At 45.3% G+C, this 25,966-nt stretch overlaps 1 protein-coding gene across 6 annotated transcripts in view; it reads right to left on the bottom strand.

The window, feature by feature from the left end:
- The window catches only part of INPP5K (inositol polyphosphate-5-phosphatase K), a 43,274-nt gene that overhangs the window by 14,793 nt on the left and 2,515 nt on the right, over positions 1–25,966 (bottom strand). For 2 of the 6 annotated variants that reach the window (XM_075904497.1, XM_075904495.1), the window contains exons 2-8: positions 24,142–24,219; positions 9,843–9,950; positions 9,152–9,260; positions 7,760–7,876; positions 4,710–4,885; positions 2,277–2,388; positions 1,081–1,190 (exon numbers count right to left, since the gene is read on the bottom strand). In XM_075904497.1, coding sequence (XP_075760612.1) covers positions 1,081–1,190; positions 2,277–2,388; positions 4,710–4,885; positions 7,760–7,876; positions 9,152–9,260; positions 9,843–9,950; positions 24,142–24,197 — 788 coding nt within the window. In that variant the 5' untranslated portion in view covers positions 24,198–24,219. Of the gene's footprint in view, positions 1–1,080; positions 1,191–2,276; positions 2,389–4,709; positions 4,886–7,759; positions 7,877–9,151; positions 9,261–9,838; positions 9,951–10,132; positions 11,159–24,141; positions 24,220–25,966 lie in introns of those variants that run through there. The other 4 variants (XM_075904496.1, XM_075904494.1, XM_006127020.4 and 1 more) reach the window with 4 other exon arrangements.

Here is a 25,966-nt window from a genome sequence, read left to right as displayed (position 1 = left end):
CAGAAGTTGTTTTAGAAGAGGCAATTCTGGGTTTTTAAATGGGATGTAAATTCATGTTTTAGCGAGCGCCACTAATTCATGAGGACCGGAAAGATAACCTGCCCAGAGAAAAAGCATTTCATGGCTTTGTGAGGTTCCTTGAATCCTCCTCTGAAGTATCTGGTATAGGCCATTCCAAGAGATAGATAACAGTGAAATATCAGTATAGTAATTCATCATTCTCTTATGAAGTCATGAACATCAGTTTTCACATTCAGAAGAAAAAAAGCTAAGCACATTTTGTTTTAAAAGAAAATGGGCTCAGAATATGAGAGTATCAACAGAAAGGGTATTCTTTTATTAAAAAACAAAGTTTGGCATCTGAAGACAATGCTTTTGGATAAAAAGATTTGGTGCCTGCATTGTCCATCTAGCCCTTCCAAAAGCAAGCTCAGGTCCACATTGCAACTCCCATTCCCCTCATGTGACATGGATACCCAGCTCTCTTTAGCCAGAGGGGCTTGTTTATTCAGCATTGCCCCTTGAATCAGCTGAATAAATAATAGCTCCAATAGCCGCATGCAGTACTCAATACTGGCAGTGGATATCAAAGACTGGGGGAAGGATGAATCTCCCCAAATAGCCTTTGATGGCTCTACCCATGTACTGCCCCCTGACCCTTTCCTACTTCCTGATGTGGTGCTGGGGGGGGGGGGGGGCTCTTCCCCCCCACATATTTTGAGCCCCAGGCTGTGCATAATGGGGGCTGGCCTGAGCTCTGGCATGATGGGGGCAACGCCACCCACACTCCTGGCACTTCAGGGTTGGAGATGTGGAGGCTCTGGGACTGATGCACCAGCCCCCCACCCACCAGGCTGCAGGACTGGGGTGGGGGACTGCACTACTCTCCTGACAAACTGCGGGAACGTGATGCCCTCCCCCCAGCACTCCCCCCCAGGAGGGATAGCGCCCCAAGCACCTGCCAGCTATGATAGTCAACTAGCAATTTGGGACAAATCTAGGCCTATTTAATTGATCAGACTGACACTTACTATGGCACAAGGTTCAGCTCATCTCAATATAATATATAGTGTTTTTTACCTTGTGTCATACATGTCAGAGTGAAGGTTGAACTTGTAAGTGGGTTTAAATTGCAAGGGGCCCTCTATAAATTCCTGGAGAAAAGCTTCCTTCTTCTTTGCCATATTTAACTGAAGAAATAAAACAGGTATTATAAACAATGTGCTATTGAGGACAATATAAAGATTATGTTTAAAATCAGAGATAAAACAATCATTCATGAAGTGATGAGAAAGTGTCTTCTAAATAGGATTCAGAATTTTACATATTGCAATACTTCTTGCAAAGAAGATGCAAAGGAGCTTCCTTTGCTACTGCTAGAACCTTTACGCTAATTGTTCTAGAAACACCATAGTAGTTATTCTCGAAATGCAGATGTGCTATGGCCATCCCACTAATATTCTAAATGAGCTTGTGGGAGGTGCAGGAAGAGAGACAGACAACAGGACAATTTACAAGCCAGTAAAGTTCACTGAAACCTTCAGTCATGCACGGGCACTGCCCCTGAATCAGAATAAAACAAAGCAACAAATACAGTAGACTTCCGATAATCCAACATCCTTGGGACCCAGGGGGTGCCGGATTATCGGATATGCTGGAGTATTGGGAGGTACTCCGGCGGGGTGCTGTAACGGGTCAGGCAGGCGGGCGGGGGGTGTCGGGCGGGGACGGCGCGACGAGGGGCGAACCCTCCGCCGTGTTGCGGGAAGGTGTAAGCCAGCTGTGCGGGGCTTCCACCAAACAGGAAAACTCAGCTACCAGCTTGTAAGCAGCAGCAGTGAGGGGGCAAGAGGCAGGCAGCGTTCCCCGCCACCCACTCCCCGCCTTAAACAGCTGCCTGCCTCTCGCCCCCTCTCCACCGCCGTCTCTGGGCAGCTCCAATTGTCCAGCTGGCCGGAGCACTTCCGGGTTCCAGTCGGTGCTAGACTATCAGGAGTGCCAGACCACTGGATGCCAGACAATTGGAGTGTTACTGTATATATAAATTAAGTAGGGAAATATCTCAGACTGAAATGCAAGACTTCTCAGCTGTACCAGTCCCAGTAAGGAATGAATTAGGAAGAAGAATGGGAGCTCAAAGATACTCTAATATCAGCTTTTCTGAACATGGAACCCCACTGTCCTTGAAGGAGCTTTGACAGAAGGTGAGAGCAAAAGCACCAAAGTAAATAATTATGTAGCACATGTCAGCACTGAAGATTAAAAAGGGACCATACCTGGTCTTTTTCCCATAGTAGATTGTATCGGCTATTGCTTATTGATTCTCGGACAAAATGGATTCCATAATCTGCTATCCGGAAGTTTAGATCTCCAAACCAGAAAAGAATGCTATTTAACAAACAAACAAACAAACAAACAAACAAACAAACAAACAGGTAGTAAGTGTTCGTGGTTTCCTAAAAAGCTACAGATATCTGCAGGGTACTGAAGGGGAAATCATGTATACAGGGATAGACTGCAACAGAATGTTGAAAAACATACATATTCCACTGCTTAGATACTTTTCTAAATGTCTAATCTCAACACTACAAACAATACCTTCATTTAGTTACAGTTAAGATTTCAAAACATCAAACCCCACAGTCCGAAACTTTAAAGGAATGGTGATCAAAATTCAGGGATAGTATCCTGCATCCCTTGCCACTTTTACATTGCCTAGAAATCAACACACTCCAGCATTCCACTTACACTTTCAATTCCAACAGGTTCAATTTCATCAAACATTTTGTGCTAGACTGCAAATGTAATGGTACCCTCAACAACATTAAGGCACAATAACTTCCAAATAACCAGTGTATATGACAATAAGATGGATCAATTTACTTGTAGCAGAGTATCTTCAAACACTGGTAAAGTCTGCTAAACCTGTAGACTGCAAGTTTCTTGAACCTGGGGAACATGCTGCTTTTTTAATTTATTGGAGATGGGAAATTAAACCTCCATGGAGCAGATTATCAACAATATTGAACACAGTACAAAAGAAGCATGGAAATTAGACTTTCCCTTTCATTTTGGAGTTCCGTATTTAAGATTTTGCCCTGCTGGGGAGTATCCTAAGGCTTTGCTGAACAACTAATTTCTTAGGGTTTTTTTTAAATATAGGGTTGGTGCACTTTAGTGGGTCAGTTCCCAAAGTCGGGGAGGAGAGATAAAATGACTGAAATATGAAATACTTTTATGTTGGTGCCCTGCACTACAGATAACTCTTTTTTTCTAAATTACAAAATATTTTCCTATATGCAATGTTGTTGTAGCCATGTAAGTTCCAGTATAGTAGAAAGACAAGGTGGGTGAGGTAATATTTTCTACTGGATCAACTACACAGCTCTCCCTCAGGTCTGGGAAATGTTAGTGTTCCAGCAAAAAACAAAGTGAAAGACTGTTTTGCATAAGCAGTTCACATATTTTACAAAACTATTTAAGGTGAAGTGGCAAGTTAACACCATTCCATTGAGGGGATGGGAGAGAGTCCCCTCTTGAATGAATCAGTCCATTGGTGCAGGGAAGGATTTCCCCCTTTGAATGAACTCCTATTTTTAGTCTTTAAAACATTTTAAATAATGAAAAAATGAAAATCAGAGTAGTGGCCTGAAACAGATATTACAATACTTAACTTAGAAAACTGACACACAGTATAATACTCAGGGCAATTAAGCAGTAAAGTGCACACTCGATCATAAGTCTAATTTTTTTGGTAAAAAATGACGCAGCAAAGCACAAGGGCCAGCTTATGAACGGGTCATTATGTTTTTACCAATTTTTTTTTAACCTGGGGAGAGGGTCAGCAAACTTCAGTTCCCAGCCCAGCAGGGCAAACTACTGGTACAATGGGATGTTTTATGTACTTGAAGTGTTTTCAGGCGCAGAGCCCCTCAGCTCTCAGTGGCTGCTGTTTGCCGTTCTGGGTCAATGGGAGTGGCAGGAAGTGGTGGCCAGCACGTTCCTTGGCCCACACTACTTCCTGCCATTTCTATTGGCTGGCAACAGCAAACAGCAGCCAATGGGATCTGACAGGCTCCGTGCCTACAGACACTTCAGGGAAACAAAATGTCCTATCATGCCAGCAGCTTATGCTGACGAACTGAGACCAGAACTTTGCAAAGTGCAGACAGAGAGTCACTGCGATTTTTACAATTTTTTGTTTAACTTGGGGGGGATGTCAGCTTATGAATGATCAGGCTTATGACTGAGAATATATGGGTAACTTATCAAGAAGTGGTGGATGGAGGCTCCATCAGCAGATACTCCAGTAGGTAGATAAAATTGCAAAAATGCAGCAAAAGAGAAAAAACTCTACCTGCAGAGATAAAGGATACAGTATATGCATACAGTATATTGGTTGTATCTTCTGAAGGCCTCCAACCACGGGAAAGCTACACTACTCAGACCAGCTAACTAAATACTGCTTGAGACTGGCAGAGTACAATCCTGCAGTATAAGCCTCAGACCTCCAGATCTTTTCCAGATCTTTCCATTTGAATTCAAGGATCTCATCTTCACTGAGAAGACATTTGAAGTAAAAGTGAAAAGTGAAAAGTTCTCAGACAATCCTCTAAAACAATGTTATGGAAGTGAACCTAGGACAGACACTATCATCTCAGAAATGGCGCAGAAATAAAATTGTTCTAAAAGTTGGATGCAACACTCACTCATGGTCTAGAATATTTGGCACAGTCTCATCTTCAAACTGCTGCATTTCCAGAATTTTCTCAAAATCATCCAGTCGCTGCTCGGCATTCTCAATGTGAGCAGGCAAATGGCAGTTTATAAAGCAGATCATATGACCATAGAGGGACATGCGAATGGTGACTCCTCCTTTGTTCCCCTGATGCAGAAAATTAACAGCACTTTTTAAAGTTATAGTCAAAAGCTGCAAATTTATCCATTGCTACAACATAGGCAGCTTCAAACAGTGCTGTTAAAGATACATATTTTGGTTTTATTTCAAACGTACTAAAGCAACATGCAACAGCCATCATTCAGAAACCTCTCAGCCAATAAACATATGACCTATATTATGCAGGAGGTCATGCCATGGGATGATAATTACACTTTCTGGCTTAAAAAAAATTCTATCATAGAATCATAGAATGCTAGAACTGGAAGGGACCTCCAAGCACTATCCAGATACGAGGAGAGGCTGAGGGAGTTGGGTCTGTTTAGTCTGCAGAGCGAAGAGTGAGGGGGGTTTTGATAGCAGCCTTCAACTTCCTGAAGGGAGGTTCCAAAGAGGATGGAGAGAGGCTGTTCTCAGTAGTGACAGATGGCAGAACAAGGAGCAATGGTCTCAAGTTGTGGTGGGAGAGGTCCAGATTGGATATTAGGAAAAACTATTTCACTAGGAGAGTGGTGAAGCACTGGAATGGGTTACCTAGGGAAGCAGTGGAGTCTCCATCCCTAGAGATTTTTAAGTCTCAGCTTGACAAAGCCCTGGCTGGGTTGATTTAGTTAGGATTGGTCCTGCCTAGGGCAGGGGCCTGGACTTGATGACCTTCTGAGATCTCTTCCAGCTCTATGGTTCTATGAACAGCAGTTCTCAAACTTTTTGGGCTCCAGAGCCCTTTCCATGCGTAAAAATGTATGCGGAGCCCCAGCGGTCCACTGATTGTATGTGCTGTACCTATCGATGTCTCCAGTTTGTCAGCCTCGCAGAGCCCCTGGAGATGTCTTGTGGAGCCCTGGGGCTCCACGGAGCACAGTTTGAGAAACACTGATCTAGATCATCACTGACAGGTGTCTGTCTAACCTGCTCTTAACTATCTCCAGTGATGGAGATTCCACAACCCCTTAGGCAATTTATTCCAGTGCTTAACCACCCTGACAGTTAGGAAGTTTTTCCTAATGCCCAACCTAAACCTCTCTTGCTACAGTTTAAGCCCATTGCTTCTTGTCCTATCATCAGAGGCCAAGAACAACAATTTTTCTCCCTCCTCCTTATAACACTCTTTTAGATACTTGAAAACAGCTATCATGTCCCCCCTCAATCTTCTCTCTTCTAAACTAAACAAGCCCAATTCTTTCAGTCTTCCCTCATAGCTCATGTTCTTTAGACTTTTAATCATTTCTGTTGCTCTTTCCTGGACCTTCTCCAATTTCTCCACATCTTTCTTGAAATGTGGGGCCCAGAACTGGACACAATACTCCAACTGAGGCCTAATCAGCGCAGAGTAGAGCAGAAGAATGACTTCTTGTGTCTCTCTCAAAACTCCTCTTGCATTCCAGAATCATACTTGCTTTTTTTGCGACAGTATCACAGTGACTCATATTTAGCGTATGGTCCACTATGACCCATAGATCTCTTTCTGCAGTACTCCTTCCTAGACAGTTGCTTCCCATTCTCTGTGTGTGAAACTGATTGTTCCTTCCTAAGTAGAGTTCTTTGAATTTGTCCTTATTAAACTTCATTTTCTTTACCTCCGACCATTTCTCTAGATTATTCAGATCATTTTGAATTACGACCTCTATCCTCCAAAGCACATGCAACCCCTCCCAGCTTGGTATAATTTGCAGATTTAATGAGCGTACTCTCTATGCCATCATCTAAATCGCTGATGAAGATATTGAACAGAATCGGTCCCAAACCAGACCTCTGCGGAACCGCAATCGTTATGCCTTTCCAGCATGACTGTGAACCATTAATAACTACTCTCTGAGAATGGTTATCCAGTCAGTTATGCACCCACTGTATAGTAGCCCCATCTAGGTTGTATTTCCCTAGTTTATTGCTAAGAATGCCACGCGAGACTGTATCAAATGCCTTACTACTGTCTAGGTATACCACATCCACCGCTTCTCCCTTATCCACAAGACTTGTTATCCTATCAAAGGAAGCTTTCAGGTTGGTTTAACATGATTTGTTCTTTACAAATGCATGTGGGCTGTTACCTATCACCTTATTATCTTCCAGGTGTTTGCAGATGATTTCCTTATTTGCTCCATTCTCTTCCCTGGCACAGAAGTTAAACTGACTGGTCTGTAGTTTCCTGGGTAGTTCTTATTTCCCCTTTTATAGATGGGCACTAGATTTGCCTTTTTTTTTTCTTCTTCTGGAATCTCTCCTGACTTCCATGACTAGTTTCAAACTGGCTAGTACAGTGGTGACCATTCTGCAGCCTGTGGGCCACATGCAGTCCTCTGTGGTTCCACCTGTTGCCTGCAGACCCCCTGGCAACCTCCCTCCCCCATGTGCCTCTTGTGCACTGGAGCACCAGAGCCCTGCCCATCCTATTCCTCCCCCTCCCTCTCAGCACTTTCAGAGCATGCAAATCGCCTGATTCGTGCTCCGTCTCTGCTCCCCCCTAGAGCTGTCACACCGAAGTTCTTGGCATTCCAGCTCTGGGAGGGCGGGGGAGGAGCGGGAATGAAGCTCAAATCAGATGATTTCAACGCTCCAGAAGTTCTGTGAGGGGAGGAGCAGGTAAGTGTGGGATTCCAATGCCCCAAGGCGCAATGGGCGCAGGGGAGCAGAGCGATAGAATGGGGGGGGGCACAGGGCTGCAGGTGGAACCCCAGTGGGCCACAGGTTGCTGTGGCCCACTGAGGTGAAGGAGGGCCACACCCGCTGCCCACCCAACATTCTTGGTTGCCCATCCCTGCAGCAGTATATTTATTGCCAAACAGACCATAAAGCTCCCCGAGAAATACACATCATGTAGTCATGCAGTAAAACATGCCATCAGCTCTTAGGTATCTCCTTTACCCAATATCCATAAAGGCCTGTGCGCATGTAGTTAGTATGAATGTCCCGTATAAAGGGGATATGAGCATGCTTCACAAAGACCAGCAGAAGGAGTCCTTGCATTCGAATGGATGAGAGCTGCAAAAGAGGAAAAAAGGTCAAATCCAGGTTACAGGGAGTATTTGGGATACCTCAAATACTGGAGCTTGCTCCCCAGGGCCATTAGTTGGAGAATGCCACACCTAAGGTCTCATATTCCCTACATCAAGTTGGACAAAGTTTATCACCTTCTCATCAACTTCTGAGAATAGGCCACATACCCCCTGACTTGACCTCATGAGCACTGGTCCTCAGTATAGTGATGTAACACACCCATCTCACACCAGCGCCACTGAGCTTCACTAGTAACATAAGAAACTAACACTCAGAACACAGGAGGAGCTGCACTTAACAGTAAATATATAAGAATACCAAGTTTAGATCTTCAATAAATGGTAAAAATATTTTAAATTAAATATGGTGCATAAGTGGCTAATATATTATCTCTTCAGAACGTGCCTGACCACATTTTACTTTCACTTAATTCATTGACTACAAGTAGCTACCTAACCAAGGTTTCTTTATGAAATTCTAGACACTTCCTCAGAACATTAGTAAGAAAAACTCTTCTGAAATTAGCTGAATTTATTCCTTCATATTTAAACAGTTTATTTCCACTCATTTTACAAATAACAAAAATCTTACCAAGCACTATCAAAATCAATGTCATTCCTTGAGATGGCTGTAATGAAAGCAGTTGCCTCAGTAGATTATATTATTAGCAACAATACTATAGATCCCAAGTGATGCACAGAGGAAAGAAATATTCCAGAGACAAAAGTAAAATAGTCCTACTGTGGGCTCGAATACAACAGTTTAATTAAATCCACTCATGGACAGCAAAACTGGAGATAAACTTCTTCACTACTCTGTTCCTTTAGGAATTTACACTCTTTGGCGCATAAACAATACTACTGGGGATGTTCATGGCATGGGTTCTATGGCACTGACACTATGGTAATGAGAACCATACAAGTACCTAAAGATAGAAAATGTATTGTTCAGTACTAGAGCTGCAAAAAATGCCATTATTCCCAGCTCTTCAAAACTAGCACTGAAACGCCACAGATCCAAACGTTATTGCGCAAACTGTGACTGCCAATGTTAGGGAGGAATACTTTAGAAAGTGCCTGTGCCAACAAGCCAGCAGGCTACAAGTCTAACGGACAAATGTGCATATAGAGAGAACTATCAGTATCTGTGCAAAAATACTCAGTACCAACTGCCAAAGTATGCACTTGTTACCCAAAATAATCAGAGTTTGGAGAGAAAAATAATGGAGAAAAGGTGCTATTTACAGAATTGAAAAGTTACCTTAACATAACCCAAAGGAGAGAGTACAGTCATGAAGAACATGCTCCATGGATCATCAAATGCCAAGTCAGAAAGGAAATTTATGATCCTGGAGTTCACCTCCTGTAGACTGAACAAAAAAAAAAAAAAGGGTTAACAAAGATGGAGTGACAAGTGATACCATTACAAGGTGGTGCTGCAATTGAGCTAAAGGAAAGAGACAGAATGAGGTTGAGTACAGGGTGATTTGGCAGAAAAGAACCCCAACAGGCTCTGCCATGAGGTGACTGTTGCAAGGACAGAAACACCTTGGCTGATACAAGGGAGAATCTCTGAAAATACTTGGCTCTCATTGGCTTCTTTAAAAACTCTGCACTACACAGTGCTGTCAACAACTGCCAGCAAGAGAAGAATGTTTAAAACTTGTAGGTATTTGAGTAAGTGAACATGTATCAAGGCACATAAGGCCTGTAGCTCTGCTACATAAAAAGATGGGAGTTGGGGAATCAAGCAGACAGTTCATCACAAAATGTTCCTTATCTCTATCCACAGACACTAGTCTCCAGCCTTATGCTACAATCCAATTCATCACCTTTCACAATCGTCACAGGAGCTATGGCTGTTCAAAAGAATTGGGCAAGTTATGGAAAAACAACATTTTGGCAGGTAACACGTAGAAAACTGACCAGAGCATCCTTTATCACATACCTACCCGATAACATACATATCCACACTTGAGCCCTGTGAATTGAGCTGAAGTAAGACAGTGACATCAGGAGGAGGAGAAGCTGTGCCCACATTCCATGTTACCACGTGGAGTCTACATATAAAACAATAAGACAAAACTGAAATTTAAACACGTGAACACGGGAAGATCCACTTTTCCGCTGCTTAAGTCCCATACGTGAAAAAAAAAATACAAATAATGACAAAATTGAACATCATAAAAGCTATTGACTAGCTCTACAAAAATATAACAACTCGCCAATCAGAGAATGAAACCTGAATTCTTGGCACTTGTCCTTCAGCTTTTTTCCCCAGATCAGGATAGCCTCATCAAGAGTGCGAGAGACTTCCTCATGCATCTCATCGTCTGAGCTGATGTCTTCCACACAAGCCATGAGCTGTGCCACTCGCTGTCGGAGCTGTAAGCGACCACTGGACCCTGTACTGCTCAAACTTGCAGAGCGGCTACGGAAAGGGTGCAGGCTTTCTAAGTCAAACAGGGAGAGGGATGACGAATCCTGAAGCACATCTTCACTATTCAAGGATGCCATCGAGGCAAAAGAGCAACACAACTACACTGCAAAGCATCAGCCACATTACCCTTTAAATCCTGAATACCAGAAAACCCTCAGTGGCACACTCTCAGGGTTCTTCAGCTCAAATTTTAACTCATGTGAAATTCAGCATTATTCCAAGGTAAAAACATATAGGTGGGTGTAGAAAAGCTGAAAGAAATACAGCATTCAGATTGGTCACACACTGCTGCTGCTCATAAAAGCTGATATAAGTCCTGCCCCAACTCATACACTAAACTATTTCTTCCCAACAGATTTAACTCTGTTAAGAATGTGAGGTTTAAGAGAATTTATTGCTGATGGAAGCATGTGATTTGAATCAATCTGCAGTTAGAAGAAATGTAATCCCCGACTTCCAGGCATGTGCACTCCTCAATTCTACCTGAACACAGCACAAAAAGCCATAAGGATCCAAGAGCTTTAGATGAGGGGTTCCAAAAGCACAGCCCTGCCACATAACTTTACAAACTGTATCTAAGACTTTTTTTCAACATTACTATGTTGCAGATGGATTTCAAAATGCTCAGCGGCTAATTTCCATCTACCTTGGGTTCTCACACAGCTTCCCATATGGAAGTATCTGAGTAACTGACAATCTTTAATGTAACTATCCTCACGACAGCTCTGCAAAGTAAAGTAGAACCTCAGAATTGGAGGTTGTTCATAACTCTGAAATGTTCATAAATCTGAACTAAACTTTATGGTTGTTCTTTCAGAAGTTTATAACTGAACATTAACTTAATACAAAAATAAAAAAGGAGTCCTATAAAAAATGGAAAGTAGGACAAATTACAAAGGATGAATATAGGCAAACAACACAGGAATGCAGGGGCAAGATTAGAAAGGCAAAGGCACAAAATGAGCTCAAATTAGCTACAGGAATAAAGGGAAACAAGAAGACTTTTTATAAATACATTAGAAGCAAGAGGAAGACCAAGGACAGAGTAGGCCCACTGGTCAGTGAGGAGGGAGAAACAGTAACAGGAAACTTGGAAATGGCAGAGATGCTTAATGACTTCTTTGTTTTGGTCTTCACCGAGAAGTGTGAAGGAATGCCTAACAGTGAATGCTAATGGGAAGAGGGTAGGTTTAGAAGATAAAATAAAAAAAGAGAAGTTAGATGCCTGCAAGTCACCAGGGCCTGATGAAATACCTCCTCTACCAGTTCCTTGAGTATTCTAGGATGCATCTGAGCCTCTAGCTATTATCTTTGGAAAACTATGGGAAACAGGAGAGATTCCAGAAGACTGGAAAAGGGCAAATATAGTGCCCATTTATAAAAAGGGAAATAAGAACAACCCAGGAAACTACAGACCAGTTAGTTTAACTTCTGTGCCAGGGAAGATAATGAAGCAGGTAATTAAGGAAATCATCTGTAAACACTTGGAAGGTGGCAAGGTGATAGGGAACAGCCAGCATGGATTTGTAAAGAACAAATCATGTCAAACCAATATGATATCCTATCAAAAAAAGCTAACAAGTCTTGTGGATAAGGGAGAAGCGGTGGATGTGATATACCTAGACTTTAGCAAGGCGTTTGATACGGTCTCCCATGATATTCTTATCAATAAACTAGGCAAATACAACTTAGATGGGGCTACTATCAGGTGGGTGCATAACTGGCTGGATAACCGTACTCAGAGAGTAGTTATTAATGGTTCACAATCCTGCTGGAAGGTATAACAAGTAGGATTCCGAGGGGTCTGTTTTGGGACTGGTTCTCTTCAATATCTTAATCAACGATTTAGATATTGGCATAGAAAGTACACTTATTAAGTTTGCAGATGATACCAAGCTGGGAGGGGTTGCAACTAATCTGAAGGATAGGGTCATAATTCAAAATGATCTGGACAAATTGGAGAAATGGTCTGAGGGAAACAGGATGAAGTTTAACAAAGACAAATGCAAAGTGCTCCACTTAGGAAGGAACAATCAGTTTCACACATACAGAATGGGAAGCGACTGTCTAGGAAGGAGTACGGCAGAAAGGGATCTAGGGGTTATAGAGGACCACAAGCTGAATATGAGTCAGCAGTGTGATGCTGTTGCGTAAAAAGCAAATGTGATTCTGGGATGCATTAACACGTGTGTTGTGAGCAAGACACGAGAAGTCATTCTTCCGCTCTACTCTGCGCTGGTTAGGCCTCAGTTGGAGTACTGTGTCCCGTTCTGGGCACAGCATTTCAAGAAGATTGTGGAGAAATTGGAGAGGGTCCAGAGAAGAGCAACAAGAATGATTAAAGGTCTAGAGAACATGACCTATGAGGGAAGGCTGAAATAATTGGGTTTGTTTAGTTTAGAAAAGAGAAGATTGAGGGGGGACATGATAGCAGTTTTCAGGTATCTAAAAGGGTGTCATAAGGAGGAGGGAGAAAACTTCTTCATCTTGGTCTCTGAGGATAGAACAAGAAGCAATGGGCTTAAACTGCAGCAAGGGAGGTTTAGGTTGGACATTAGGAAAAAGTTCCTAACTGTCAGGGTGGTCAAACACTGGAATAAATTGCCCAGGGAGGTTGTGGAATCCCCATCTTTGGAGACATTTAAGAGTAGGTGAGATAAATGTCTATCAGGGATGGTCTAGTCAGTATTTGGTCCTGCCATGAGGGCAGGGGACTGGCCTCTATGACCTCTCAGGGACCCTTCCAGGCCTAATATTCTATGATTAATACAGCTTTGAAACTTTACTGTGCAGAACAGAAATGCTGCTCCCTCCCTTTTTTAAATTTAGTACAGCGCTATGCTCCCTTCCCCTTCACTTTTAGTCTCTGCCGCTGCCTGATTGAGTACTTCCAGTTCTGAGTAAGGTGTGCAGGTGACTGGTGTTTGTAATTCTGAGATTCTACTATATTTTAACCCATTTTCCAGATGGAGCACAGACTAAGGGTATGTCTACACTTGCACCCTCTTTCGAGAGAGAGATGCAAATGAAGACATTCGAAATGGCAAACGAAGCTGGGATTTAAATATCCTGCACTTCATTTGCATATTCATGTTTTGGCGCTATTTCTAAATAACAGACACTGTTAAGACGCAGTTATTTTGAGAGAAAACCCTTCTCTCAAAATAACTGGTAAACCTCATTGTACAAGGAATAAGGGTTATTTTGAGAGAAGGGTTTTCTCTCAAAATAACCATGTCTTAACAGTGTCTGTTATTTCGAAATAGCACTATTTTGAAATAGCACCGTAACACAAATATGCAAATTAAGTGCGGGATATTTAAATCCCGGCTTCATTTGCAATTTCAAATGTCTTCATTTGCATCCGTCTCTTGAAAGAGGGTGCAAGTGTAGACATACCCTAAGGTACATGCCCCAAGGTCACCCAGGAAGTCTTAGGAAAAGGCAGAGAGTTGAACCTGGATCTCCTTATTCTCAGGGTAGTGCCCTAACCACCGGAATATCTTTCCTCACTGAAAGCGTCTCTTTGAAATGTAATACTGAAGTTAGTCAAAATTAACAGTATAATAAGCTGATATCACAGTAAGTGATAGGCCTTTCATATATACTACAGATCACCTAGTATCAGAGAAACGGATCACCTAAGTGATCGTCTGCACTATGGTGGTAGGAGTAAATATAGATCTAAGAAAGTTATGCAACTTCAGCTCAGTGAACAGTGTAGCTGAAGTTGATGTAATTAGTTCTATCTACCACGGAGTTTCTGCAGCACTTCTTGATGAGATGAGGTACGGGAGCCAACGGGAGAGCGATCGAACCCCACTGAATCAATTGTTGCCCATCGATCCAGCCCAGAGAAGTGTCTCCAAATTAGCATTTAGGAGGAAAGCCAGATGGCAGTGAAGATAAAAAAGCCAGAAAACTTACTGAATACAAAAGCTCAATGTGAAATTATCAGCAAATATTGAGGAAAACGGAATTCCATGATGTTGCTAGTCAAGAGAAGACAGACATGGGAGGGGAACATAAAAACAGCTGGACGAGGTCAGACCAAAGGCCCATCCAGCCCAGTGTCCTGTCATTTTACAGTGGCCAAGGCCAGGTGCCCCAAAGGGAGCAAATACACCAGGGAATCATCAAGCGATCCCACTCCTGTCATCCTTTTCCAGCCCCTGACAAACAGAGGCCAGGGACATCATTCCTATCCATCTGGCTAATAAGTATTGATGGGCCTAACCTCCATTAGTTTATCTAGTTCTAGCTGGCCCTCTGGAAGAGCTGACACTCTGAGGATCTACACCAAAAAATGAGAAAACTTGTTGTAAAACCAAAGCATTCTCATGCCCTGCAGATGTAAGACAAATGTCAGAATAGTGAATGTATAGCTGTAGAAATGGAATGCAAAAGGCATAAAACCTCAGTACCAATGGCAATGGGCTGAGTATAATCCTCTCTAAAAGCTTAGCACTTTAGAAATCTCTAGCAGTACTGACTGATCCTCAACAATCATAGTAAGTAGGCATAAGATCTTCACCTGACAGCACAAGTAAATTGTCTTGCAAAATAAACAAACTACTCAAGGTATACTGTATTTCTACCGTCTCATGACAATAGTGAGCCAAGCATCTAGTGACCTGTCAGAACACTGTTCAAGCCAAAAGAACCATATTCTAGATCAGGGATGGGCAATAATTTCTTCAAAATTTTTAGAATGGCCCCGAGCTGCATCGGAAGGAGAGGGGCCTAAACCTGAAGGGGCGGGGCCAGGATGCTTCTGGGCTTCCCCATCCCCAGACCATTATTGATCTGGGGGTGGTAGAGGGCCTTTGCTGCCCTCTTCCCACTCGGAACCTATGCCCCTGGCAGGGCAGGAAGAGGCTTCATACATTCCCCCGCCCCCAGGCCAATCAAGGCTTGGGGGCAGAGGAGCGCATGACATCCCCTCCTGCCCCACAAGCAGCACATAGCGCTTCAAAGTGCTGCATGCTCCTGACAAGGCAGGAGGAAGCTTTGCACACTCCCCCGCCAACAGGCTCTAATTTCCTGGGGGCGGGGGAGCGGCAGGGCCTCTGCGGGTCGGATCAACCCCCTTGGCAGGCCAGATCCGGCCCACGGAGGCCCTTTTGCCCATCCCTGTTCTAGACATTTGGATCAAGTGGCAGGGTGGAGAGCATTCCCCAAGAATTAGCTCTTCCCAAGCATGCTTTCTGCAGAATACTGATTTACTATATGTTCCAGAAGACTGTAAGAAAGATAATGTTGTGCCAATATTTAAAAAGGGAAAACGAGAGGATCTGAGTAATTACAGCACTGGCACCTTGACATCACACCCAGGCGAAAAAAAAAGGGAGGGCAATATGAGATTTGGTTATAAAAGAAATAAAGATGGATAATGTAATTAACATAAATCAATATGATTTATGGGAAGTAGGTTTAATGAAACTACTTGGTATCATTTTGATGAGATTACAAGTTTGGTTGGTAAAGATAATAAAGTTGCTGCAATATATATTTAGACTTCTGTAATGCATTTACTTGGGACTGCGCATCTTGATTAATAAACTAGAGTAATCTAGGAATCTTAAATTGGGTTTAATCATCTAATTGAATAGAAAATGGAATTTCATTCGACTACTCCATTAGTCGATAAGGGGAGAACTGCAGAGCTGCAGTAGGGTTAGCTCCCAGTCCAGGAACTAATCCTGCTGTGGCTCTGCCTTTTAAATGTATTAAGAACTGCCAACCTCTTAATACATTTAAAAGGCAGAGGCGCAGTGGGGGACCAGATGAGAGACAGGAATCAGCTACACCTCTGTCTCCCCTGCCCTCCCGGAGACAATGCTGAGGAGAAACCAAGTTTTAAAGATGGCTTCCGCTCTCCCCCGCATGCTGCTTCTCTCTGATAGAGGCAGCAAGGGGGGAAGTGGGAAGCGACTAGTCGAGTCACTACTCATCTACCCAGAAAGCTAGTCACTTACATCCCTAGAACAATCCACAGTCATCATGGCATGCATTAAGAACTACATAGTTGACAGGTCTTAGAACGTAATTATGGACAGGGAATCAGCAAGCAGCTGATGTATTTCTAGTGGGGTCTTGCAGGGACTGATCCTTAGCCCTAATTAACACTTCTACCAATGACTTGGAAAAAGCAAAATAATTACTGATAAAATGTGCAGATGACATGAAGTGATAATGAAAAGAACAGGTTACTGATACAGAGCAATCTGCATCCCTTGACAAGTTAAATGAAGGCAAGCAATGTCCATTTTAATATTATTAAATGTAAGATTATGCTTCTACAACTAGGGATGTTACATATCAGTTAATTAAATAGTTGAGTAACCTCATGAATTCTTCTCAGTTAGTCGACTATTCTATAGTCCCTGGGGGCAGGGCCAGCACCCACTGTATCAGAGGCAGCAGCACGGGATGCCGGGGGGGGGGACCTGGTCCGCGACAGGAGCCAGTTTAAAAACCAGCTCCCCTTGCGGACCAGCTGCCTGTCTGAGAAAGAGGCAGCAGCCTATGTCTAGGAGAGGGCTGAGTTCCGAGACCCAGCATGAGCCAGAACTGAGCTGGGCTGCCTGCCCACCTGGCTCTTAATACACTTGAAATGCAGAGCTAAAATGGGGGTAGGTCCTGGACCTAGCATGAGTCAAGACTGAGCCAGGCTGCCCGCCCACCTGCCTGTACAGTTCCTAATACACTATAAATCCAGAGCTGCAGCAGGAGTAGGTCTTGTACCCATCGAACGCCAGGACTGAGCCAGGCTGCTGGCCAGCATGTTAAAAAATGTACTGGCAGGGAGGGGGAGACGCAAATGCGTGTAGTCTATAGCATTAACCTATGAACTTTGATCAGTTAACCAGTTAATCGACTATACTAATTCATCCCTATATAGATCGAAGAACGTAGGCCATATTTATAGGATGGGAGATCTCTATCCAGACAGGCAGTGACTGTGAAAAAGACTTAAGGGGTCATGGTAGACAGTCAGATGAATACAAGCTTTCAGTGCAACAATTGGGGGTATAAACGGGAGTATGAATAGAGAGGTTATATTACCTCTGTATTTGATGCTGATTCTGATGACCACAAGGAAGATGAAAAACTGAAGAGGGTTCAAAGATGAGCCACAAACACAATTAAAAGACTAGAAAAGATAGCAACAGATTCAAGAAATTACATTTTAGTTTATCAGAGAGCAGGAGTGATTTCACAGTCTATCAGTACCTAACTGGGAACAGAAATTTGATAATAGAGGGCTCTTCAGTCTAACAGACAACGGTATAACAAGCCAATACCTGGAAGACGAAGATAAATTCAGACTGGAAATAAGGTGCAAGTTTTTAATAGTGAGGTAGGGACTATGGTAAATTCTCTAACACTAGAAATCAAATCAAGACTGAATTCTTGATCTAAAAGACCTGCTCTAATTCAAACACAACTGTTAAATCTGAAACAGGAATTAATACAGGGGAGTTATCTGGTCTGGGTTACGAAGAAGGTCAGACTAGATCAATTGTTTTCACCCTGGGATCTGCAAATTATGTCTCTGATTACCAACAGAATCCATGCCTCCATTTCAAATTGTTTAGGGATCTGTGACTGAAAAAAGCTTAAAAGCCACTGGAGCAGATGATCACAATGGGCCTTTCTAGCCTTAAAAATCTATGAATCTCTATGAATTTCCAAACTTGCTTTATTTTTTAAAAGAACCCCCAGGCCTATACATTCTTGTTAACTGCCTGACAGAAGAGAAGCTGAGTTAGAAATATATTTACTGGAATAGTGCCTGCTTCACGACCGTAGACAAAGAAAGCACTTAGGCTATGGAAAAGTTTTGCCACTGATGCCTTATCTTTATTTACTTCTAGTAACTACAATGTCCTTTATATCTCCTTAATAAGATCAAATTGTGGGTTTTTTAAAAATATTTATTTACAATTGTATATTAATAGGGGATTTCCTCAAAGATCACATAAGCAGACACTGGTTCCCTAGCTTTTCTTGTGAAAAGACTGGCAAATGGAAATTGTGCACTTCCTTAAAACGCCTCAACTGCTTCAGGGTTTCCCAACCTATGGGAAATATGGGTTGCCATTACATTTCAAAAGGGTCGCCAAGTGGCTCCCCAGGTGGCTCTGCCCCCCCTTCTCCCTCTGTTTTTGAACTGCCTTGGGTCATCAAGTCTTCCTGAATTGTCAAAATGGGTCCCCATCTGGAAAAGGTTGGGAACCGCTGGTTCAGAGGGAAGAGAACATATCTGAGAAACTTTACAGGGCTTAATATCTGAGTCAAATCCCAATTTAAATTTTACGTCCACTGTTTGTATTTCTTGTCTATTACTGCCAATTACCCGTAGTGGTTTGTAAACAGAAATGTTCTCCCTTCTCTCTCCAGTCCACAGTCCAGTGCTTGTGACATCACACTTCAGCCCCCCCAAAAGATATAACGTTAAAAGCACTGGCCCGGAGCAAAAATAAAGTCAGATTCATTGAAACTCTTTCCCTTTGTATTTGCCAGCGAAGGGAAGAATTTTGGTTTCTGGTATGTTGTACTGTATCTAGATAAGTACAGCAGACATCATTCGCTACATTAAACATTAAGTGGGATTTTTTTAATTAGGAAAAAAACTGTTAAATAATCAATGTTCAATTCCCTTGTCTGAAATGACTCAGGTTCCAAAACTTTTAAAACTAGAAAATAAGCTTTTCTTCTTTATTCCATGTTACTATGCAAAGTTGGTAATTAGTATAACCCTTACTAATGAGCTGGGACAGCCATCACACGCTCCAGTAATTACAAGCCATTATATAAACTTTCAAGGGCATTTATTTGTTTTTAAAGGTCCAATCATGGATTTCAGCAGGTCATGAGATCTTCTAATCTCTGCTCTAAGGAGAAGAGCAGGTCTATATATTATTACATCTGTAGGGTTCATTCTTACTGCTCTGACAAGCCACAAAGCTCCAGTATCAGAGGGGTAGCCGTGTTAGTCTGAATCTGCAAAAGCGACGAGGAGTCCTGTGGCATCAGATAGACTGAGGGTATGTCTACACTACCACCCTAGTTCGAACTAGGGTGGTAATGTTGGCATACCGCACTTGCAAATGAAGCCCGGGATTTGAATTTCCCGGGCTTCATTTGCATAAGCCGGCCGGCTTATTCGAACCCCGTGCCGCGCGGCTACACGCGGCACGGGCTAGATAGTTCGAACTAGCAAGCCATTCCGAACTATCTGTACGCCTCGTGGAACGAGGTGTACAGATAGTTTGAACTAGCAAGCCATTCCGAACTATCTAGCCCGTGCCGCGTGTAGCCGTGCGGCACGGGGTTCAAACAAGCCGGCATTTAAAAATGGCGCCGGCCGGCTTATGCAAATGAAGCCCGGGAAATTCAAATCCCGGGCTTCATTTGCAAGTGCGGTATGCCTACATTACCCCGCTAGTTCGAACTAGCGGGGTAGTGTAGACATACCCTAACAGATTTATTGGAGCATAAGCTTTCGTGGGCAAAGACCACTTATGCATCTGACGAAGTGGGTCTTTGCCCACGAAAGCTTATGCTCCAATAAATCTGTTAGTCTATAAGGTGCCACAGGACTCCTCGTCACTTAAGCTCCATTGGTAATATTCAGTTATGCTGCTGATACTGCATACAATTAATCAGTTTTCTGCACTCAAACAGCAACTAGTATGAATGTGAAAGGTTTTCAGAACACAAACATATACCAGCCGCTAAAGCCTAAAAGAGCTGGGCTAATGAAGTGCAAGAAAATGGATGAAGATAGCATGTGAAAGAATGAAGATGACCCCTGTCATGGATCCACAAGATCTATACTAATCCCCAATTTTTGAACAGTCTCTTGGAGAAACCACTTTTAGAGTGCCAGACTGCCAAGTAATCTCACTCTAACTTCAGGGTAGACCACACAGACTTATCTTCTAAACTGAGCTACTGGGTTCCTGCTTTACACTGGGTGCTCTGCTCAACAAATATAACCAAGGCTTGAACATCTTCAACCTGGCACCCCTGGGAAACAGGGTATGCCAGATTAAAGAATTTGCCAACCCATGGAGGGCACTATGGGAGCAGAGCATGGTGCACTACTTACCTGGCACACTGTTCTCTGTGCTCCCCACTCTTCCCAGGCACTGCTGTTGGAATGGGAGTGTCAGGAAAAAGCCTCAGGGGAAGCGCATTGCTGTGCTGCCATTCCCACAGCTGAGGGGGAGCAATAGCATGCAAAGCCTCTTTCTCCTCTGCCTGACTAGGTCGGTAGGACAAGTGTTCCCAGATTAGGGACAACTGAAGTGCACAGATTCAAGTGCATACTCTTTCAGGACAAATGCAACCCAGCTAGTATTTGCAGTGACAACCCAAATAGTATTTTCAAAACAGTTGACTAGAACATAGCAAAGTCCGTAGGTTAGTATGAAGAAATAAAAGTTAAAGTTAAAAATGAAGAAATAAATGTTAAAATAAAGTTCTGAGCACTATGATTGCTCAGAACTCCAGGATATAGAGGGAGAAAAACCTGTTGAGAATCTGTGGGTTAAGTTTAGAGGTGCAAACAACAGCAGTGATGTTGTGGTTGGTGTCTACTACAGGCCACCGAATCAGGTGGATGAGGTAGATGAGGCTTTCTTCAGACAAATGAGAGAAGCTTCCAGATTGCAGGCCCTGGTTCTCGTGGGGGACTTTAATCACCCTTACATCTGCTGGGAGACCAATACGGCAGTACACAGGCAATCCAGCAAGTTTTTGGAGAATTTTGGGGATAACTTCTTGGTACAAGTACTGAAGGATCCAACCAGAGGCCATGCGCAGCTTGATCTTCTGCTCACAAACAGAGAGGAACTAATAGGGGAAGTAGAGGTGGGTGACAACCTTGGAAGCAGTGATGATGAGATGGTAGATTTCAAGATCCTGACGAAAGGAAGAAAAGAGAGTAGTAAAATACACACACTGGACTTCAGAAAAGCAGATTTTGACTCCCTCAGAGACCTGATGGGTAGAATCCCCTGGGATGCTAACATGAAGGGGAAAGGAGTCCGGGACAGCTGGCAGTATTTTAAAGAAGCCTTATTGAAGGCACACAAAGAAACCATCCTGATGCATAGCAAGTGAGGCAAACATGGTAGGAGACCAGACTGGTTAACAAAGGAAATCGTTGGTGAACTTAAGCCCAAAAAGGAAGCTTACAAAAAGTGGAAACTTGGACAAATGACCAGAGAGGGGTTTAAATGTCTAGCTCAAGAATACCGGGGGGTTATCAGGAAGGCAAAAGCGCAATTGGAATTGCCACTGGCAAAGGATGTGAAGGATAACAAGAAAGGTTTCTACAAGCATGTTAAGAAGACGAAGGTGATCAGAGAGGGTGTGGGGCCCCTACTGGATGAAGGAGGTAACCTAGTGACAGAAGATGTGGAGAAAGCTGAAGTACTCAATGCTTTCTTTGCCTCTGTATTCACGGACAAGGTCGGCCCCCGGACTAACGCGCTAAGTGACACAAGATGGGATGAAGATGGACAGCCCTTGGTGTGTAAAGAACAAGTCTGGAACTATTTAGAAAAGCTAAACGTACACAAATCCATGGGTCCGGACTTAATGCATCTGAGGCTACTGAGGGAGTTGGCAAATATCATTGAGGAGCCTTTGGCCATTATCTTTGAAAAGTCGTGGAGATCGGGAGAGATCCCGGATGATTGGAAAAAGGCAAATGTAGTGCCCATCTTCAAAAAAGGGAAGGAGGATGATCCAGGGAACTATAGGCCAGTCAGTCTTACTTCGGTTCCCGGAAAAATCATGGAAGGGATCCTTAAGGAATCCATTTTGAGGCAGTTGGAATGATCAGGAATAGTCAGCAGGGATTCACGAAGGGCAAGTTGTTCCTGACCAATATGATTAGCTTCTATGATGAGGTAACTGGCTCTGTGGACATGAGAAAGTCAGTGGATGTGATATACCTTGACTTTAGCAAGGCTTTTCATATGGTCTCCCACAATATTCTTGCCAGCAAGTTAAGGGAACGTGGATTGGATAAATGGATGGTAAAATAGATAGAAAGCTGGCTGGAAGGCTTGGCCCAGTGGGTAGTGATCAACGTCTCGATGTCAGGATGGTGGTCGGTTTCTAGCGGAGTGCCCCAAAGTTCGGTTCTAGGACCGGTTTTGTTCAATATCTTTATTAATGACCTGGATGAGGGGGTGGATTGCACCCTCAGCAAGTTTGCAGATGACACTAAGCTAGGGGGAGAGGTAGATACACTTGAGGGCAGAGAGAGGGTCCAGAGTGACTTAGACCAATTGGAGGATTGGGCCACAAGAAAGCTGATGAGGTTCAACAAGGACAAGTGCAGAGTCCTGCACTTGGGACGGAAGAATCCCAAGCATTGTTACAGGCTGGGGACCAACCAGCTAAGTAGCAGTTCTGCAGAAAAGGACCTGGGGGTTACAGTGGATGAGAAGCTGGATATGAGTCAACAGTGTGCCCATTAGTAAAGAAGGCTAATGGAATATTAGGGTGCATTAGGAGGAGCACTGCCAACAGATCCAGAGAAGTGATTATTCCCCTTTATTCAGCTCTGGTGAGGACACATCTGGAGTATTGTGTCCAGTTCTGGGCCCCCCCACTAGAAAAAGATGTGGATGCATTGGAGAGGGTCCAGCGGAGGGCAACCAAAATGATTAGGGGGCTGGAGCATATGACCTATGAGAAGAGGCTGAGGGAGTTGGGTCTGTTTAGCCTGCAGAATTGAAGAGTGGGGGGGGGCGGGGGGATTTGATAGCAGCCTTCAACTTCCTGAAGGGAGGTTCCAAAGAGGATGGAGAAAGGCTGTTCTCAGTAGTGACAGATGGCAGAACAAGGAGCAATGGTCTCAAGTTGTGGTGGGAGAGGTCCAGGTTGGATATTAGGAAAAACTATTTCACTAGGAGAGTGGTGAAGCACTGGAATGGGTTACCTAGGGAAGTAGTGGAGTCTCTATCCCTAGTGGTGTTTAAGTCTCGCTTGACAAATCCCTGGCTGAGTTGATTTAATTGGGATTGGTCCTGTCTAGAGCAAGGGGCTGGACTTAATGACCTTCTGAGGTCTCTTCCAGCTCTATGGTTCTATGATTCTATGAAAGCACAGTTCATTCTGTTTAAGCCACATTTACCAGTCAAGCTGTTGTCAAATCCATTTTCAGCTCTGGTTCTCTGACTTCCTTCCTCAGTGTTTGTCTAAATTTAAAGCACTGTAGCTGGGCCACATTAGCACTTCAATATAGACACTATATACAACTGGAGAGGTTCTCCAGTGATGGTAGCTAGGTCAACTGGAGAATTCTCCCATTGACCTAGAGCTGTCTGACTATACTGGGGGGTTAGATGAGTTTGACTGCATTCTCATGGAGCTGTGGATTTTTCACACCTCTGAGCCATGTAGTTCTCACTCATTTTGTATGGGCGTAGTCAACTCTCAAAGCAAACAACTCTTTTGCCCCACACAGGAAAGCAATGCAGAGTAGGTGAAATCGAGGCACACAGACTGCACAAAAACATTGCCAAAATAATTCCCACTTTGTCACAACCCCCACGTTAGTTCTGGAGTAGGGATGTGAAAGGTTAATTGTTGCAGTTAAGCGTTAACGGATGAGGGCTGGAGCTGCAGGGGGCTGCTCCAGTCGTCCAGGACTGAGCAGAGCTAGCAGCCTCTATTCATGGTGGCAGGTCTGGTCTCCGCAGGTAGGTGGGCTCCCCCTCCCCCCCGTCCCCTTTTGTTTAACTAATTAACTAGGATTAACCAATCTAAGGCTTGTTTACCTGAGATTCTTCATGATCTGTACATCAGTTGACTGGTTCGGACCTCCAGGCTTCATTTTTGCCCTCCCCAAAGACCTGCTGAGAAAGCAAGAGCTCTTGTCAGGAAATGGGTACATCCACAGGCAAGAGCCATAGACCGAATGCCAGGAACCAACAGCACAGTGGGATCCCAGTTTCGTCCCCTTCCATCCATATGCATGTACCAGAAAAAAGGTGTATCCCTGAGCCCCTACCCACACCATCAGTATACCAGTATACTGCGCGCCCCTGAATACCCAAATATATTTAGTAGGAGAAGTCCGAGTCACCCATAACCCATCAAACACAGCCGGTATCCTTCCTTTCAAGGTATATACACACACCAGGGGGACCGTAATCCCCAGGCTGTCTCTATCCCTCTACTACCCCCACCCCCCACACACTTCCGGGACGGGGACAGTCCCAATCTCTCTACTCCTCCACCCCCCCACACATCCTGGGGGTCTCTACCCCTCCCCGCACACACATGCCGGGGGGGCCCTCTCTGTCCCCCCCCACACACACCCCAGGGAGAGATGGTCCCTACCCCTCTGTCCCCCCGCCCACACATCCCGGGGGGTCCCTATCTCTCCGTTCCCCCCCCCCGGCACACACATCCCAGGAAGGAATGGTCCCTACCCCCCCCCGCACATCCCGGGGAGGAGGGATGGTCCCTACCCCCCCCCCGCGCACATCCCGGGGAGGAGGGATGGTCCCTACCCCCCCCCGCACATCCCGGGGAGGAGGGATGGTCCCTACCCCCCCCCGCGCACATCCCGGGGAGGAGGGATGGTCCCTACCCCCCCCCCCCCCCGCGCACATCCCGGGGAGGAGGGATGGTCCCTACCCCCCCCCCCCCCGCGCACATCCCGGGGAGGAGGGATGGTCCCTACCCCCCCCCCCCGCGCACATCCCGGGGAGGAGGGATGGTCCCTACCCCCCCCCCCCCCCGCGCACATCCCGGGGAGGAGGGATGGTCCCTACCCCCCCCCGCGCACATCCCGGTGAGGAGGGATGGTCCCTACCCCCCCCCCCCCCGCGCACATCCCGGGGAGGAGGGATGGTCCCTACCCCCCCCCCCCCGCGCACATCCCGGGGAGGAGGGATGGTCCCTACCCCCCCCCCCCCCCCCCGCGCACATCCCGGGGAGGAGGGATGGTCCCTACCCCCCCCCCCCCCGCGCATCCCGGGGAGGAGGGATGGTCCCTACCCCCCCCCCCCCCGCGCATCCCGGGGAGGAGGGATGGTCCCTACCCCCCCCCCCCCCCGCGCATCCCGGGGAGGAGGGATGGTCCCTACCCCCCCCCCCCGCGCACATCCCGGGGAGGAGGGATGGTCCCTACCCCCCCCCCCCCCCGCGCACATCCCGGGGAGGAGGGATGGTCCCTCCCCCGCGCACATCCCGGGGAGGAGGGATGGTCCCTACCCCCCCCCCGCGCATCCCGGGGAGGAGGGATGGTCCCTACCCCCCCCCCCGCGCATCCCGGGGAGGAGGGATGGTCCCTACCCCCCCCCCGCGCATCCCGGGGAGGAGGGATGGTCCCTACCCCCCCCCCCCCGCACATCCCGGGGATGGTCCCTACCCCCCCCCCCCCGCGCATCCCGGGGAGGAGGGATGGTCCCTACCCCCCCCCCCGCCGCGCATCCCGGGGAGGAGGGATGGTCCCTACCCCCCCCCCCCCCGCGCATCCCGGGGAGGAGGGATGGTCCCTACCCCCCCCCCCCCGCGCACATCCCGGGGAGGAGGGATGGTCCCTACCCCCCCCCCCCGCGCACATCCCGGGGAGGAGGGATGGTCCCTACCCCC

This window comes from Pelodiscus sinensis, chromosome 21 (genome assembly GCF_049634645.1).
Source record: "Pelodiscus sinensis isolate JC-2024 chromosome 21, ASM4963464v1, whole genome shotgun sequence".
Taxonomy (NCBI): Eukaryota; Metazoa; Chordata; order Testudines; family Trionychidae; genus Pelodiscus; species Pelodiscus sinensis.
This window is presented reverse-complemented; position numbering and strand designations above follow the sequence as displayed.